Source organism: Podarcis erhardii (assembly GCF_964252035.2).
Source record: "Podarcis erhardii genome assembly, chromosome: 13".
In the NCBI taxonomy this organism is placed as follows: domain Eukaryota; kingdom Metazoa; phylum Chordata; class Lepidosauria; order Squamata; family Lacertidae; genus Podarcis; species Podarcis erhardii.
In genome coordinates, this window is record NC_138502.1 from 15,683,299 (window position 1) to 15,700,384 (window position 17,086).

A 17,086-nucleotide genomic window follows, 5' to 3' on the forward strand; every position below is an offset into this window, starting at 1 on the left:
TTCTTGCAGTCCATGGGACTCTCAAGAGTCTCCTCCAGCACCATAATTCAAAAGCATCAATTCTTCGGTGATCAGCTTTCTTTATGGTCCAGCTCTCGCTTCCATACATCACTACTGGGAAAACCATAGCTTTAAGATGCCTTTTAAGATGCTGTCTAGGTTTGTCATTGCTTTTCTCCCAAGAAGCAGGCATCTTTTAATTTCGTGGCTGCTGTCACCATCTGCAGTGATCATGGAGCCCAAGAAAGTAACATCTCTCACTGCCTCCATTTCTTCCCCTTCTATTTACCAGGAGGTGGTGGGACCAGTGGCCATGATCTTTGTTTTTTTGATGTTGAGCTTCAGACCCTATTTTGTGCTCTCCTCTTTCACCCTGATTAAAAGGTTCTTTAATTCCTCCTCACTTTCTGCCATCAAGGTTGTCTCATCTGCATATCTGAGGTTGTTGGTATTTCTTCCGGCAATCTTAATTCTGGCTTGGGGTTCATCTTTTCGCATGATGAATTCTGCATATAATTTAAATAAGCAGGGAGACAATATACAGCCTTGTTGTACTCCTTTCCCAATTTTGAACCAATCAGTTATTCCATATCCAGTTACCCCTTACGAACTACAATTCCCAGCACTCTTAACAAACCCCAAGGGTCAATGAGTCCAACCCCTGGCAATGAAGGAAGCTCAGCTAAAGCATCCACGACAGAGGGCCACCCAACTTCTGCTTAAAAATCTCCACAGAAGGAGAGTCCACAATCTCTCGAGGGAGACTGTTCCACTGTTGAACAGCTCTTACTATCAGAAGGCTCTTCCTGGTGTTTAGTTGGAATCTCCTTTCTTGTAACTTGAAGCCATCGGTTAGAGTTCTGCCCTCCAGAGCAGGAGAAAACAAGCTCGCTCCACGTGACAGCCCTTAAGGTAGTTCAAGATGGCTATCATATGAGAAGCAACTCTCATCTTTTCTTTAGTCTCTGCCTTCTGATCTGTTGGTTCTGTTATGGCTATTAAGTACAGACAGGTGCAGATTGCTGTGCCTGCAACTTGGTGTTTTGTTTTGTTTTTAATGACGCCTCCCCACCAATAAGTGTGCAAAAGCACACAGTTTGGCAATTGTGAATTCGCAGTTCCCTGGTTTTGAGTAAATCAGGAGAGATAAAAAGTGAGGGATCTTCCTCCCTTCCCGAGCACATCAGAAATATTTAGAAGCACAGCCAAAACAGAAATGAAAGCTTTGAGGATTGTGCAGGCATGGAAAAAAAGAAAAGCAGAAAATGACAATTGGTTCACATACCCCGAGTGGAGTGTTTAGGAGCCTGATGTTCCCCCAAAATATCAGATTATCATCATATCAGGCATGGGCATAGGCGGGAGGGCAGCTGTCCCCCCCCAATAAATAAAAATAAATAAAAATACATAGGTAACTGAGATTCTGTGCCCGCAACAAGAGACCTGCCCCCCCCCAACAAAAGGCCTGGCTACACCCATGATATCAGGTAATCCCAAATTTATAGGGGGGGGAGCATCAAGATTGGTGTTTTTTGAGGACTATGGATGTGGGCTATGCAAATGAAATGGGACAAGCCCAAGACCCTCACAGAACTTAGTTTCTCATCTTTCTAGTGTTAAAGGAAACTGCTGCAAAGGTTAAGTCCACATGCATTTTTTTTCTGCAGAAGTGAAAGTTTCATTTCTCAGCTTGCAAGTCGAAGAACAGAAACCAATAGTGCTGCAGTCTTGCTTCATCGGTGGAAATAGGCTAGACATGAGACTGGAGGCGAACCAGCTGGGCTACTGGCCCCAGCCAGGATGTGTAAGATAGGGCCCTTTGCCCTCCTTCTTAAACAGAGGGTCTTTCTTTCATCTTAGATCTTAGAATCATAGAGTTGGAAGGGACCCTGTGGATCATCTAGTCCAACCCACTGCAAATTAGGCATATGCAGCTGTCCCTTATGGGGATCAAACCTTCAGCCTTGGCGTTACCATCACCACGCTCTAAACAACTGAGCTATCCAGCATCTCTAGCTGGAGAAGCCAGGGATTGAACTTGGGACCTTCTACAAGTACTTGTAAAGCAGTTGCCTTACCACTGAGCTATGTCTTTATGTTCCCACCTGAGTGTGGTAAATAATGGGTTGACTCTGGCGCAGGCACTGTAATACTGGTTGGCATCTGACTGTCTCAACAGGCAATGGAGTGTGCCTCCGAGGGTGAAGTCAATCTGCAGTGTTAGCAGTACTGAAGTGCTGGGTTTCCTGCATTGGCAGGGGGGTTGACTAGAGACCTTTGAGGCCCTTTCCAATTTTATTATCTGTGTGCCGACACATAATAGAGAAGAAAATGACCTGTCCCTGATCCCAAGAGGTTTGCAGCCTATGAAGCAACTTGGGGGGAAAGAAGGGAAGGACACTGAGACTAAGGATGTGGAGGAAGGTATCGGGAAGTTGCTGCAACCTGGCCTGGATTTTAAGCAAGTACATACCCTCCAACATTTCTCTGATGAAAATAGGGACGTCCCATTCCACCATGATAATTTGACTATTTATACACCACACATCTTAATGGGTTGCCCCAGCACTCTGGGCAGCTTCCAACATATACTGTATAAAAACATAAGAAAACATTAAACATTACAAAACTTCCCTATACTGGATTGCCTTCAGATGGCTTGGGAGTCGGATAACTCCATATCATCCAACATTTCTCCAGTGGAAAAAGGGACATCCTACCATACCCTCCAACATTTCTCCAGTAAAAACAGGGACAGCCTGAAGAAAAGCAAGACATTCCAGAATCAAGAAGAAGAGGAGTTTGGATTTGATATCCCACCTTTCACTCCCCTTAAGGAGTCTCAAAGCGGCTAACACTCTCCTTTCCCTTCCTCCCCCACAACAAACACTCTGTGAGGTGAGTGGGGCTGAAGTGTGACTAGCCCAAGGTCACCCAGCAGCTGCATGTGGGGGAGCGGAGACGCAAACCCGGTTCCCCAGATTACGAGACTACCGCTCTTAACCACTACACCACACTGGCTCTCAAATCAGGAACTGGGACGGCTTCTCAAAATTAGGGATGCCCCTGGAAAATAAGGACACTTGGAGCATCTGCAGGTAGGCAGGCAGGTGGGCGCTGCTTGAAGACAGAATCAGGTTGGTGGAGCTGTGCCCCATTTGCACTAATGAGCTATGTTGCACTAGGCATCTTTGGGGGAAAGGGCTGGAGACACTGCTTGTCCAATATGGTATTGTTATTGGAAGAAAATGTCTGGAATGGGGGGGTGCGCACACACACACACACCCACAGCACCCACCCACAGCATGAGTCCATGACTCTGCTGCTACTGCTACCACAAGAGAAGAGAGAGGAGAAGGAGGAGGCGGAGGCGGAGGCAAGTGGCAGGTGTTTGCAGGTGACTTTATATTCCCATCCCTATTTTTCCTCTTTCCCTTTTGTAACAGGCAGCAAAAAGGGCAACAGAGTGGTGAGGATCACAGCACAAGCCTCAAGGGGAGAGAAAGTGCTGAAGGGGTAAGCAGCTGTACTACTCCAGACATTTTTCGATTGGGCTGATTATCTAGATCGTAATATTTTATTTTTTTAAGAGGGCACATAGGGGGACTTGGGGACCACAAAAACATTTTCACATAACAATTGTATCAAGGGGAATGCAGGAGTAGTCAGTTTTAAAGTAGACATCTAAAAATAAATTAAAAGCATTTTTAAAATGGACAAATTAGGGGGTCTCAGAAAATGTTTGGCATCTCAGTGAAGCAGTAAGGTGGAAGAAACATTGTTAAGTTTTTTATATTAATAGACAAATGGGGGTTCTTGGAGCGCCAGAAAAAATGTTTGGTGTCACAGTATCAAGGCAAGGAAGCAGACAGCAATATATATTTTTAAAAATGTGGGGAGGGAACTGAAATAAAATATTTAGGCAGGTTGTGGGTTTGCTGCCCTGATCTAGATCCATTTTAATCTGGGTTCGAGACTAGGTTCCATGCTAAAAAAACACCTTGATCACCCTGCTGAATGACCAGCACTGGGAGAAGACATGCAGACAGCTGTGATCCAGTCAGTTTTCTTAAGCCTCTCTGCAGATTTCAGAATCACAACCACAGTAGCTTTCTCTAGCCTGGCTGTTCAGGATGGGAGCTGAAGCAACTTTGCTGCAGTCGTTCTCATCCTAATTGCTGAAAGACTGTTATGTATATGTGTGTGTGTGTGTGTGTGTGTGTGTGTGAGAGAGAGAGAGAGAGAGAGAGAGAGAGAGAGAGAGAGAGAGAGGCTTAAGTGAGGCTTACATGTCATACGTAGGTGAAGTGGGTCCTAGTCCATTAAAGCTTATGCCACAATAAATGTGTTGGTCTTCTAGGTACCACAAGACTCATTGCTGTTTTGCAGCAACATATTCTGCTGCCCCACTGGGAAGTGTTGATATTTCAGTACTGAATAATTTGAATAGCTATTTTAATTCCTCCCAGCAAATGTTTTCTGTAGCAAACAGCAGGCTAAGGTGCCACTTTTTTCTTTCTTTTTTAACAGAAGCATGTTTTTGTTCCTGTAACAACTGCCCAACAGACAGAATGAAGAAGAAGCCCTGCTGGATCAGACCAAATGGCCATTTAATACAGCCTCCTCACAGCGGCCAACCAGATGCCTATAGAACATAAGCACAAAAGCCCTCTCCCCATTTCTGCTCCCTGGCAACTGATATTTCGAGAGACCATAAAGAAGAGCCCTGCTTATGGATTGAGCCAAAGGGTCTTTGGGTTGCCACACTTTGAAGAGAAAAAAAGAGGACATATTTGCTGACATCTACTTTTAACTATTTGAGGGACGTGGGTGGCGCTGTGGGTTAAACCACAGAGCCTAGGACTTGCCGATCAGAAGGTCGGCGGTTCGAATCCCCATGAAGGGGTGAGCTCCCGTTGCTTGGTCCCTGCTCCTGCCCACCTAGCAGTTCAAAAGCACGTCAAAGTGCAAGTAGATAAATAGGTACCGCTCCGGCAGGAAGGTAAACGGTGTTACCATGCACTGCTCTGGTTCAACAGAAGCAGCTTAGTCATGCTGGCCACATGACCCAGAAGCTGTATGCTGGCTCCCTCGGCCAATAAAGCGAGATGAGCACCGCAACCCTCAGTCATGACTGGACCTAATGGTCAGGGGTCCCTTTACCCTTTACCTTTACTTTTAACTATGGATCTCTAAGGCGACTCTCATAATGAAAAAGAGGACCTGTCCTGGAAAAAGAGAGTATATGGCAACCCAGCATCCTGTAATCACAGTGGCCAACCAGATGCCTGTGGGAAGCAGGGAAGCAGAGCCTGATTGTAGAACATTAGCCACGAATAGCATGCTCCTCCATGGATTTGTCCGACTCACTTTTAAATATTGGCTTTTTGCAGTTTAGTAGCGCTGGGGAGACCATGCATTAAAAAGGGACTCAAAAATAACTTAAACAAGGTTTTAATAACAAAAACAAAAACTCCTTATACACTAAATACATCAACAACAAACCAGACCCAACCACCAACCCATCCCCCAGGGTAATGGGAGAGCTAGGTGCTGCTCCTTATATATTACACCCAATTGCTTACACACAGCTTGATTAACACAACTCAGCAGCACCTGCTATGTTTCACAGCTGTAAGACTGGGTCTCGTTATTTGCCCTGGCCCTTAAAGACATACACAACTTGTGAAACAGTAATGAACCTTCACATTTTAAAGTGACCATTCAACATTAAAGCCATCCAGTTTGGTGTTCTCCTGTGGGAGTGAATGCCAAAGTTTAACTATGGTATGCTTTGTTCAAGAAGTATCATAGAATCCTAGAGTTGCATCTTGTGTAACCCCCTGTGATGCATGAGTCTTTTCCTCAATGGGGGCTGGAACCCACAACCCTGAGATTAAGAGCCTCAGGCTCTGCTGACTGAGCTAGCCTTTTGTTTGCCCCGAATCTTCCAACATCCAGCTTCACATGGACCTACTGTTATGAGATCGGGAGATAAACTTATCACTGTCCAGGTTCGCAAGATACATATATTTATATATTTCTACCATGCTCCCCGCACCAGATGCCCTTTCCTCCTAAACTAAGAAGCTCAAAGCACTCCATTTTGTGTGTGTTTGGGGGGGGACTTTTCAAGCTCTACATCTTGTCTGAGTTGTGGAGACCAGAACTCTACACGGTGTTCCAAGCGAAGCTTTTCCCAGCATGGAAAGGGGGGGGGGGGCGTTCTGCCCTTAACATCATCAGCGCAGGCGGCCAAGCGACGAGGAGAAACAGAAAGTCTTGGATTTCCACGACAAAGAGTCCTTTGGCACCCAAAAGACCAGCTGATTTAGTGTGGCGCTATCTGTCATGGAAGAAGACCACAGCTCCTCGGATGCGTGAATCCTCCTCCCAAAGAGGCGTCGAACTGGAATTGGCACACACGCATCCCCTGTCCCTTTAAAAGAGTTGCATAGAAGGGAGCATTCTGTCAGACGCTGTTTCTCCCAGCACTGCAGCGCTGTGGTGGGAAAAGCCACGTCGAGGGGGGGGGGGAATCTCCGTTCTCTGCAACTCTTAAAGGAACAGGATGCCGACGACGACTCAACACCCCCCCTGCACTGAGCAGGCAACCCTGGTTTGGGCTCTCCCGAGTCTTTCCAACCTTCCCCGGGGGGATCTAGGCACTGGCAGGTCGGCGCTGGGACCCAGGAGGCGCTTCCGACTGGCGCGCTCGCCTTCTCCGCCGGGTCCATCTGCTGGGTCCGTGCGCCTCCCGGATGCCCGGCTCCGACCAGCCCGGCTCTTTTGTTCTGCAGCGGCCGGGCGGCGAGAGGTTTCCCACCGGACGCTCATCTCCCCACCCACCGCCGGCCCATTGAAACCTTCAGTTGCCGCAGATCACAATGCAAAACAGGTAATAGCCGCTGCCTTTGCCTCCTGGTTTGGGTGGGTAGCTCTCTCCCTCGCCCCCCGCTCCCCCTTCCTGCCCAGCCTAGATCACAAATGGGGCGGGCGGGGAAAGCTTTGCAGCTCCGGGCGCTTCTCTGCAGGCTGGGGGCGCCAGGAGGAAGGGAGGGAGCAGGACCCTCGATCTGCGAGGTGGACGAGAGATGGTTTGCATTGCAACGGGTCTGCTCCCTTTAAGCGAGACTTGTTTGCGTTTAAAGGATCGGGGTCGAGCCGGGGATTGTTGTGATGAAGATGATTTTAACGCAAATGGTTCTTCTAATGCATTCCTTCCCCTCTTACCGTTCCCTATCCAAGGGGAATCCAGCTCCCCTAGAAACCCCTTCTGTTTATTTATTATTATTATTATTTAAATAATCCCAAATGCCTTCGGGCTGGCTCGTGATGGGAGTGAGGGAAGGGCACTCAGCACATGCCCAGAGGTGCCCTCTTCCCTATAGTCGAGCAAAATCAGCCCAAAAACAAAACACAAAAGAGGGGGGCACTCAGGATCGTTCTAGAATCTGTCGCTAGATTCTGGAAGATTCATTGGCCCAAGGCTGCCAAAGTCTCAGTTCAGATTAAGCAACGAAGCTGGTTCTTATGTTATGGCTGTGACAGGGACTTGGTCACAGGAATTTAGCTGAAAGATTGTGCATGACTCCCTTTTATCCAGTGTTAACAATCTGTAGGATTGGTGGAATGTGGAAATGAAATGAATTGGATGTTGCTGATGGGGGAATCTCTTTTCCTAATTCAAACTGACAGCAACATGGTGAATTTATACTCTCCCTATTCATCTTTTCTTTTCCCCCTTAACATTTCCAGTAGTGGATGCTGTTGGACTTTAGCATTTGTTTGTTTAGAAAAGTGCAAAGGAGCTGGATTTGGCAACTTGATGCATAGCATGATAGCTTTAAAATGAATCAACCAGGGTTGTTTTTTAAAAGTATTTCTCAAAGTTAAATTTTGAAAGTAGGGTTAGAAAATGGTCAGAATTCAAACGCAATCCACTGAAACATTGCCAAGCTTCAGATCTGTGCAAAATGTAATTGCCGTTCTAGTCGGTTCTATTTTGTATTTCAACATATTTCTGTAGAACTGGACGAGCAGCATCTGGAGAAAGTATTTGCAGAGAAGCTGGGAGACTGCTCTTTATCAGCAGATACCAGTTAAAAATGTATTAATATTCTGCTTAGACTGTTTTCTAGGGCTGTTTGGAAATGGGTTCCAGAGCAGAACAGACTCAACTCTGAGTCCTGCATTATAGCCGTGCCAAGAGATACCTGCTAGGTTTGTCTCCTGGTAATACAGATCTACATCTAAGTAATGGCAAGAGGTAATTCCCAGCAGATAAGCAAGTGAGTTTCTGCAGCTGACATCTGCTGTATCTTGGGGATAGATGGCAACCCCCAAGGAGCCCTGGGAATTACCCGTATTTTTCGCTCTATAACACGCACTAGACCATAACACGCACGTAGTTTTTAGAGGAGGAAAACAAGAAAAAAAATATTCTAAACGAAATAGTGGATATATGATTTTTGTGGTTCATGCTGTGGCCACAGACATGTGATCTGACAGTGAGTTTGGAGTAGCCCAATGCAAAAATCCTGAGGATCCATGTGGATCCATGCTTTGTAACCACGGAGGAGGGAAGGAAGGGGAACCATGGATCCTCTGCTCACGACTGCAGCAGACACCCCTCCCCGCCACCTGCAGGCATTCGCTCCATAACACGCACAGACATTTCCCCTTACTTTCTAGGAGGAAAAAAGTGAGTGTTATGGTGCAAAAAATACGGTACATAGTTTGTGTGAACTATGTTTAGGGTACATATTCAGATGTCCTAAGCGTTCCTCCTGAATGTCTGTAAACAAATCTGCTCTACTTGCAAAAGTGTGGTGCACATTGCAATAAGGGATATAAGGCAAGGGTCACACATAGAATTGCAGTCTCCTCCTTTCTATCCTTGCCTCAGAATCAAAGCCCCCACCTCCTATGCACGATCAAACTTGGTTTCTTCTCAGTTATCTGGAATAGCTACCCAATCTGCATCCTTGGAATGGCTAATTCAGTTTAGAATTCCCACTTCACTCATGAGTGCGTATTGAAAGCTGGAGGAAAACTACACGCTTGATCTGTTCTGGGTATGGCAGGATGGTTAAAATTAGATTATTGGTGTTAACAGATCTTAAGTATGAGTAGCGCAGACCCTCTTGCTGATGCAGTGCATGTTCATATATGAAGTTAGCGTGCGCTCGCATGCAAATGTCATGAATGTACAGTGAATAACTGTACACACAGTTATTCACAGACGTAAAATGCATGTCTTTGTGTATATGTTTTTGCTCACAGATACCTTGTAGACATATGCATGTTTGCATTCCCATCCACAAGGGAAGATGTTATCTGCAAGACTCTCTTAAGACCAATTTAGACTGTGCACATGTGCAGACACTGTGCACCATTATATCCATGCTCTAGTGCGTAGTCACACCCACAATTCAGTGTATATTTTAAAAGAACTGCACATACAGATTCAGGTAAGTGTGCACAGAGTGCACATATACAGTTAGGGTTTATTTTAAATGTTTTAGATTTCAGCCCAATTTGGAGGAGGCAGTAACTGGTGAGGAGGCTGGGGAATTGGACTCTCATTCATAGTTTATGTAACTTGAGGGTTAACCCTGCTGAGTTCAAAAGGAATCACTTCCGTAAATGTTGCACTCTTGATCTCTAAGGTGCCCCAGTGCTTTTTGCCACTGTAATTTAAGGCGCCTAGGGTACTAGCCAAATAAGTCACACTCCGAGTAGACCCACAGAAATCAGTGGGCCTACGCTGAGTGTGGCTCAGTTGGCTATCACTCCATGTCTTTTGGAATGAGTACTTGGATGTATTCTCGGGGTCTGAAATGCAAAGATGGTAGTGGCGCTTATACTTTTGCAGAAGACCAAATGCATTGCTGGGGTGGCGGGGTCTTCCTGGTGGGCTTCTCTGTGGTTCTCACTGTTCTCCCGTCTCCGCAGCGATGTCCCTGTAGCTGAACGCGCTCTTGTTCCTGGTGCCCAATGGAGCCATCTCACAGGTGGCATGTCGACAGGGGTGATGGGCATCCAGCGGAGCTGCAGGCAAAGGCTCGGGTGCTGGTGCCAGGCGGGAGTAGTTGGCCACGAGCGGAAAACCATGGCAGCGTCGGGCTTGAAAACCAGGTGATAGAAACCTGCCCCCCAGTTCCTTGGGCTCACTATATGCAGACCCCACTCAGCAATGACAGCCCCCAGAACCACACGGCCCTAGAGGACAGGCCTTCTCATCCCGAGATCTACAGCATTGCCCTGTGGGGGCCCAAACTGCATTCGGCGCTGACCAGGCACAGAGGGGGGCGGTCCAATGCACAGGCCTCCCCTCCGGCCTCCAAGCATCTTGATCCGCCAGGAGAGGGAGACGCTGCAGACGAAGGGTCCATGGTGTTGATTGATGCTGAAGGGGTGCCCCACACTGTGTCCCGCCAAGAGGTCGAGCAGGCTGGGCAGATGCAATCCTCTGAGCCCGAGCTATTGGCATCAGCCCCGCCGCCCCGGCAGCTGTACTTCTGCCCCATTTGCCTACGGACGTTCCTGTACCAGTCGGACCTGGAGCGCCACAGCATCACCCATTCGGAGAGCAAGCCGTACGTGTGCCGCGAGTGCGGCAAGGCTTTCAAGCGCTCCTCGCACCTTCAGAGGCACAAGCACATCCACACCGGCGAACGGCCCTTCAGTTGCCCGGTCTGCCGCAAGGGCTTCCGGGAATCCGGGGAGCTCCTGCGCCACCAGCGAGTCCATACCGGGGAGAAGCCGTACCAGTGCCAGATCTGCCGGTTGCGCTTCACGGAGCGCAACACCCTCCGCCGACACGCCAAGCGCAAGCATGCCCGTGAGACCTACTACCAGCGCTCCGTCGAGGAGGGAGGCGGCAGCTGGACAACGGCAGGAGACTGGGAATCGGAAGTGGTGGCGGGAAGCGGTGACTGGGGGCCAGAGGAACTTGGGAGTGGCTGGACCAACGAATCAGTGGAGGACTGGGTCGGGGATGGGAGCCACTGGGGAGAAGCTGCAGAAGGCGGGGCAGGAAGCACTCCGGTAGCTATGTCACAGATACCAGAGACAGAACACAGCAAGGACAAAGACAAGCCTGGGATCCAGCCCTCATAAATATGCAAAAACTAGGGGAGGGCGGGGGGCACCAGGGACTGGGACATGTACTCTGCCCTGCAACTGTCTAAAAGGACTTAAACCTCTGTAACTGCATTGAGACTTTTCCCGCCCCCTCAAGTGAGGGCATGAGACTGAGGATAGGACCGTTTCCTAGAGCTGCTCTAGAATATTATGGCCTTTGAAGTATCAATGGGTGGGCATCACCAAAGACTGGAGAATGCTACTGGTGGACAGGGAAACATGACTGTCCCCTCCTTCCAACAATTATATCATGACATCCGGAGCTGTTGAGGGATTGGAGAAACAGTGTTATGTGTTAAACTCTGTAGCAGAGTATAGCAAATGAAACTGGGGAATTTGCTGTTTCTTGTGGTTTCCCAGAGGAATGGGCACTGGGTGATGTGTGCTCCTCTCCCGGTTGTACCAAACAAAATGCCGATACACGTTGGTCCTCTGTAAGATTATTTGCCCCATTCTGAGTTGCTTTCTTGGCTCCTCCATGCGGTGGGGCATTTTCAAGTTTGCAAACTTTTCAATGAATTAACATATGCAAAAGAGCAGTTGTCTCCTTTTTCCTCCTTCCCCGTTCTTCCCCCGCCCCCATCTTTCCAAAAAGTGTGATCTAAGGTTTGGAGATCTCTCCCTCAGCCCATAATGTGCGTGCTTGAGTCTAGAGTTTGAGGGAATTGAAAAATCTGGGTACATGTGGAGTTCTATGTCTTTGTGTATATGTGTGTGCACTTCTCAATAGGTGTGAGGCAAAATCCTAATGTGTAGGCAGAGATCCAATTTGAATACATGTCTGGAAGTGAAGGACTGAAAGGAAGGACAAAGGGAAGGACAACAGGCCCCAATCCCTCCCTTCTACACACTGCAGCTTTCTCCCGTTTCCCTCTCAACATCCAGAGATGATGTGCGCTTAATACCTCAGTCCTAAGCACATACACTTACAAGTAAATTGCATTCAAATCAGCCAGAATTACTTTTAAATAAATGTGTTTAGGGCTGAGATGTTAGGCCATCATCTGGTCCAGAGTGCCACATGAAGCAAGATCTTGACAAAGAATGAGCAGGGCAGATGTGCCGGTGCTACCACTGCACCACAAAGGTTAACTCGTGCTTTCTCTACATAAAGTCTTGAGACATCAATGTTTTGTGAAAAGTGTTGAAAATTCTGTGAGGAATCTCAAGCCCCCTCACAGAACTTACATTTCCCACTACTGTACTTGTAGACTGTTCAACCCATATACTTTTGGGCTTCTCATCTAAAATTTCCCCCCTAGCAAATTAAAAGAAGTCGGAGGCAGCAAGTTTACATAAACTCACAATGTTCTCTTTGGGAAAGAACATGGCTGCTTTCAGTGGAGGCCCCCATTAGGGCAAATAGGGCAACGCCCCACCAACCTTAGTCTGCTTCCTGCCAGCTGCCAGCCGCCTGCCTTCTTACATACAAGCAGCCTGGGGTGGCTGTAGCAGCTTCCTCCTCCTTAGTCTCTGTGTTCGCCCTTGTAGAACTCACCAGAGGAAAGGAATAGGGACTAAACTAGAATTGTTTGGCTCTGTCTCTCATTGGCTCTGGCTCCATCTACTTTTGGGCTCTCTGCTTTCTGCTGTACCAGTTCCAGTGTGCGGCAGTCACCACTGGCTGTTTTAAATGGTTCCAAACAGAGCTAGCCCTACCATTAGGCAGAGTGGAGCAGCAGATTATGGGGAGATAGAGTGGCATCGAAGTGTTGGAGGTCACATCTCTGTGTGGCATACAACCTGCTCTGCACCTTCTAAACTAGCCTACTGACCTCAAGCATGGTAGAGGCTGCCGCCCCGTTAGTTGCCAGTCCACTTAGTGGAATGAGAGGAGGCGCCATCTTGTCCTTCACCTCTGGCAGCAAATTGCCTTGGGTTGGACAGTGTCCCAATCAGGATATATTTGGAGGGAAGCAAAAGGGGAATTTGAGCTTTGGCAATGTCTGTCTTACATTTTGAAGGCGACTTCCCTAATCAAACACAAGGCATCTCTTACAGGGCAGAACACATGGGAGGAAGAGTATGAGAGAGCATGCTGCAGATGGGAGAGAAATCAGCATGGTGATTCTCCATGATTTCTGTTTAAAAAGTGTAGGCTTTTGATACAAGTAATGGTTAGAATCCAAAAAGGGGCAATGTCTGCAAAACTGAGACCACGCTGTAATATTACCGTGACCCGGAGTTTTATAATTATTTTACATATATTTGGCATGTGATGTACATGAGGGTTGGATGTTTTCTCCTGTCTTTATGCTGTTGCACTTGATCTGAACTGAGATTTGCCCAGGTGCGTGATTGCACAAGCATTCAATGACCTGCTTACAAGGTCACATCCTTGTACTCTGTGTTACGTCAATATGAAAATAGCTAACATTCCCTTTCTTCCTTCCTCACAATCATAACTGCAGATTGAGTCTCCCATTTCATTTATGGCTGCTTCCTTGCAATTCCTTTCCTAAACCAAGTTCTTTATACACAAGTAACAAGCAGTGTAGAAGCAGCTTGAGAAATTGTTGGCTGCTCAGTCACAACTTATGAATGCACAGTGGCTCCCCATATGGATCTGCCACTATCAAGTGGTTTTCTTCATGGCACTGCAAAACACTCCTACCAGTGGTTTACAGCAGCTCAGAGAGAAAACGAGTGGAGGTCCAGTCTGCAAGGTGAGCCACTGCTCACTGTTAATGACATAATTCCCTTACTGATTCAGTTTCAAGTGGTGTGTCTGACAAGGTGCCTGTGCAAGCTGATGCTAAATGAGAACTTTATGAACATCCTTGTGGCAGTTGGAGAAAGCAGGGTTGGTTGTATCACTCCATGCTACTGAAAATGATATGGACCCCCACCTTTCTAAATTGCAGATGATAAGAGGTGACATGGGTTGAACAGTCTGCATGAGATAAGGAGCTATGAGAGCACTCAAAAATTCATTTTTGTAGATACCACTGCTTGCATCTCCAGAATTTCTCTTGAAGCCTAATTTCCTGTATCAAAAGCCTAACAGGGAGCAGAGAAGGCTTCATTACAAGTGTGTTGTGTCTGTGTGTGTGTGTGTGTGTGTGTGTGAGAGAGAGAGAGAGAGAGAGAGAGAGAGAGAGAGAGAGGGAGGACAGAAGCTGGGATAACTCAGTCAGTAAATAATCTCAGGGTCATGGGTTTGAGCTACATGTTGGGCAAAATATTCTCGCATTGCAGGGGGTTGGACTAGATGGTCCTTGTGGTCCCTTCCAACTCTACAATTCTATAATTCTATGAAATGAGTGGACAAGAGGGTGCATGTATGTGTGAGAGTGCCTATTTTCAGCAGAATGGCAAATTAAAACTAGCAATGTGGCACACGCGCACACACACACACAGTCTCCCATCCCTACTCTATTAGTCACGCCTTTTTAAGCTTTAAAAAGGGAAGCCAATATCTAAAATCTTGCTCATGCTAGCTGTACTGTTATCAAGGTCATTTCTATTCTCTATAGACAACACTGCAAGAGGCAGGGGAAGAATGTGTAAACACCCGCTCTGAAAATAATAATCATCTCGTCCTCCCTTCCACTGATGTTGCTGGCCCTGGCAAGCCACTCAAAATTGCAGCTGGTGGATAAGCAAGCAAACTTTGTTTTCCATTTTGCCCCCTGGAACATATGAGAGAGCTTACCCACTTAAAGCCCTTTCCCCCAGCTAATTTCCTCCCCCTAGTGCCACCAGAGATGAAGACAGTGTGTTCCAGGTCTGAAACCTGACTAGCATTGTAAAATATGGCGCCCTGTCTCGTGGAGGCCTTGCAGCCCATCCAACAAGATTGCCCCTCTTCCCATCAAAGGCTCTCCCTCTCTCTCTCCGCAAACGGCATGTGAGCTGGAGGAATGGAGCCAAGCTTTTGCCTTGAACTACCTCCAGGGCTGTCTTGTATGCCCAGGCCTCCAAGTTATCTTTGTTGCCATGGAGACCACCTTGAGCACACAGTTGGGTTGTTACAAGCAGAATCTTTGTTAAGAAGGGCCTCAAGGCCTTGGCTGTCGTGAAGGCTGCAGAAGGATTAAATGGAAACACACTGTCGCATCACTGTTTTCCTTTTTAGCCACGGGGATATGAAGCTCTTAAAAAAGAGAAACAAAATTATGGAAGCTAGGATTTGGGATTCTCTCAGTGTAATACTCCATGCCAGTATTATTTATGCTAGCTGGGTTTTCCCTCCCCTATGGGAGATAGCCAGAGACATCTGTTAAACCACTGGTCCAGTCCACACCACATGGTGGCTGCTGGTTTGGATTATTTGGGGGTTTTTGTTTTGGGACGCTAATGCCACATTTAAAGATAGACAAATGGCCCTGTGGTGTTCCCTGTGAGGATGGAACTGACACCACGAGGACCTTTATCCACACAACATTGTCACTCAAAATGGCAGGCTGCTTGGGAGGAGGTTTGCTCACAAACACCCCAGCCCATTATCTGTTATTTAATGGCACTGTGTGAAGTGATATGGAAGTTCTGCCTGTGGTTGTTTGGCTCACTGATTCACACATGCAGAGTTGATGCTCCAGTCCTCAGATGATAAATAGGCATGTGTGTCAACCACGCCTTAAAGAGAGAGACAAGAGTCTTAAGAGCTGGAGGTGAGGTTATCTGTACCTTTAGTACTCTCTTCCCCCCCCCCTCCTCCAACCACACGCACAACAAAATCCAAAGAGAACCATTCAAATTAGAGCTATTTAAAACCTAAAGGTTCTGGTCTGTCCCTTTATTATACATTTATTGTATTTATAACTGTATTTTTATTTAATAAATTATGTAATCTGCCTTGAGGGCCCAGTTTGGGGACTGAACGGTGGGATAAAAAAACAACCCTTAAATAAACAGACTAAATAAAATTCCCCTCAGGTTTCCTGAGTTTCTGGATATGGAAGACTGAGTGTTGGTAATACACATATTTAATATAAAAATAGCGGGGTCAGGGCTCCTTGCTAGATGCCATGCCTGCAGATGCTTTACAAGCAGTTGGAATTTCACTGGGCCAAAATTACATAAGAGTAGGCTATATAACTAGAATTTTTCTTCCGTGTTTTATCTCCCTGCTACTTTTTAGATAGTTATCTTTCAGAGAAGGGACGCTTCCCCTCACAAGCATCAATGCATTTTTTAAAAAGTACCTCCTTACAGTTTCCACATGCTCAAAGTGCTATCAGTAGTGCCAGTATTTCAGAGCAGAAAATTGGGCATCTCTCCTAACCTGAGATAATGGTCACAATTCAGGGACCAGTTCTGAGGATATAGTGACAGTGATTACCGAGGTTGAAGGTGGGCTATATCTGTATCATACATAAATGTGAATTGTAAGTTTCTGGAATTTACCAAACCTTTGTGGAGTCTCCAATGGAAATCTATTTAGCAACTTTATGGGCCAAAACTTCAAAACGTTTAGCATTGTGAGCCCTTCTTCCATTCTAGCACACAGTGGCACCTCTTAAGGTGAGGAGAGTAAAGTAGACTGAAATTTACTGTTCTGTGTGATTAAGTCTGCTTTTCTGAGGATGGGGAAATAGTCTGCTCCTCCTTGGTTCTCCTCTGTGCACATTAGCAGCCCACACTTGGCAGTACTCATCAAACTGAAGTGGAGTTGATGTTGCAGAATGAAAAATCTGTTGGGTGAAGAATTTGACTCTCCAATTCACTTGCTTGAATGCTGGTTGGTCATTGAGGGCATTAGATTTTATTTTTTTTAAAGAAGTACCGGTAACTGAAGATTACATTTTTTATATACCTGTATTAAGCAGGATGTATCACACTGGTTCATTGTGTGCCTGTTGAAATGTTATTTTGCGTCAGCTGTTGTGGCAAAAGCTCTTAAGGTGCCACAGGTCCTTTTGCTGTTGTTTTCCATGAAGTGCTCTTAGTAATTTGCAACACCATCCTAACCACGTGTTCTCAGAAGTCAGTCATA

At 46.7% G+C, this 17,086-nt stretch overlaps 1 protein-coding gene and 1 long non-coding RNA gene across 7 annotated transcripts in view; both read left to right on the forward strand.

The window, feature by feature from the left end:
• The window catches only part of LOC309327806, a 37,042-nt gene extending 31,219 nt beyond the window's left edge, over positions 1-5,823 (forward strand). Inside the window, exons 6-8 of one of the 2 annotated variants that reach the window (XR_014150653.1) lie at positions 3,451-3,516; positions 4,531-5,359; positions 5,718-5,823. This is a non-coding gene — a long non-coding RNA (uncharacterized lncRNA). Of the gene's footprint in view, positions 1-3,450; positions 3,517-4,530; positions 5,501-5,717 lie in introns of those variants that run through there. The other variant, XR_014150654.1, reaches the window with a different exon arrangement.
• Positions 5,824-6,123: 300 nt separating this feature from the next.
• Positions 6,124-16,016, forward strand: LOC309327791 (uncharacterized protein). 5 transcript variants are annotated; one of them, XR_014150649.1, is made up of 3 exons: positions 6,124-6,898; positions 9,958-14,186; positions 14,230-16,016. XR_014150649.1 is itself a non-coding variant. In XM_081837290.1 (2 exons), exon 2 carries the CDS (start codon positions 10,000-10,002, stop codon positions 11,122-11,124), a length of 1,125 nt encoding a protein of 374 aa, XP_081693416.1. In that variant the 5' UTR covers positions 6,124-6,898; positions 9,958-9,999; the 3' UTR covers positions 11,125-16,016. The 5 variants fall into 5 exon arrangements, 3 of the variants coding, with proteins under 3 accessions (XP_081693416.1, XP_081693417.1, XP_081693418.1); XR_014150650.1 differs by having other exon boundaries at positions 9,958-14,183; positions 14,228-16,016; XM_081837290.1 differs by having other exon boundaries at positions 9,958-16,016.
• Positions 16,017-17,086: the final 1,070 nt, after the last annotated feature.

Coding starts and splice junctions, on each gene's coding strand:
- LOC309327791 (XM_081837290.1), top strand. CDS start 10,000: ATGGAGCCATCTCACAGGTGGCATGTCGACAGGGGTGATGGGCATCCA.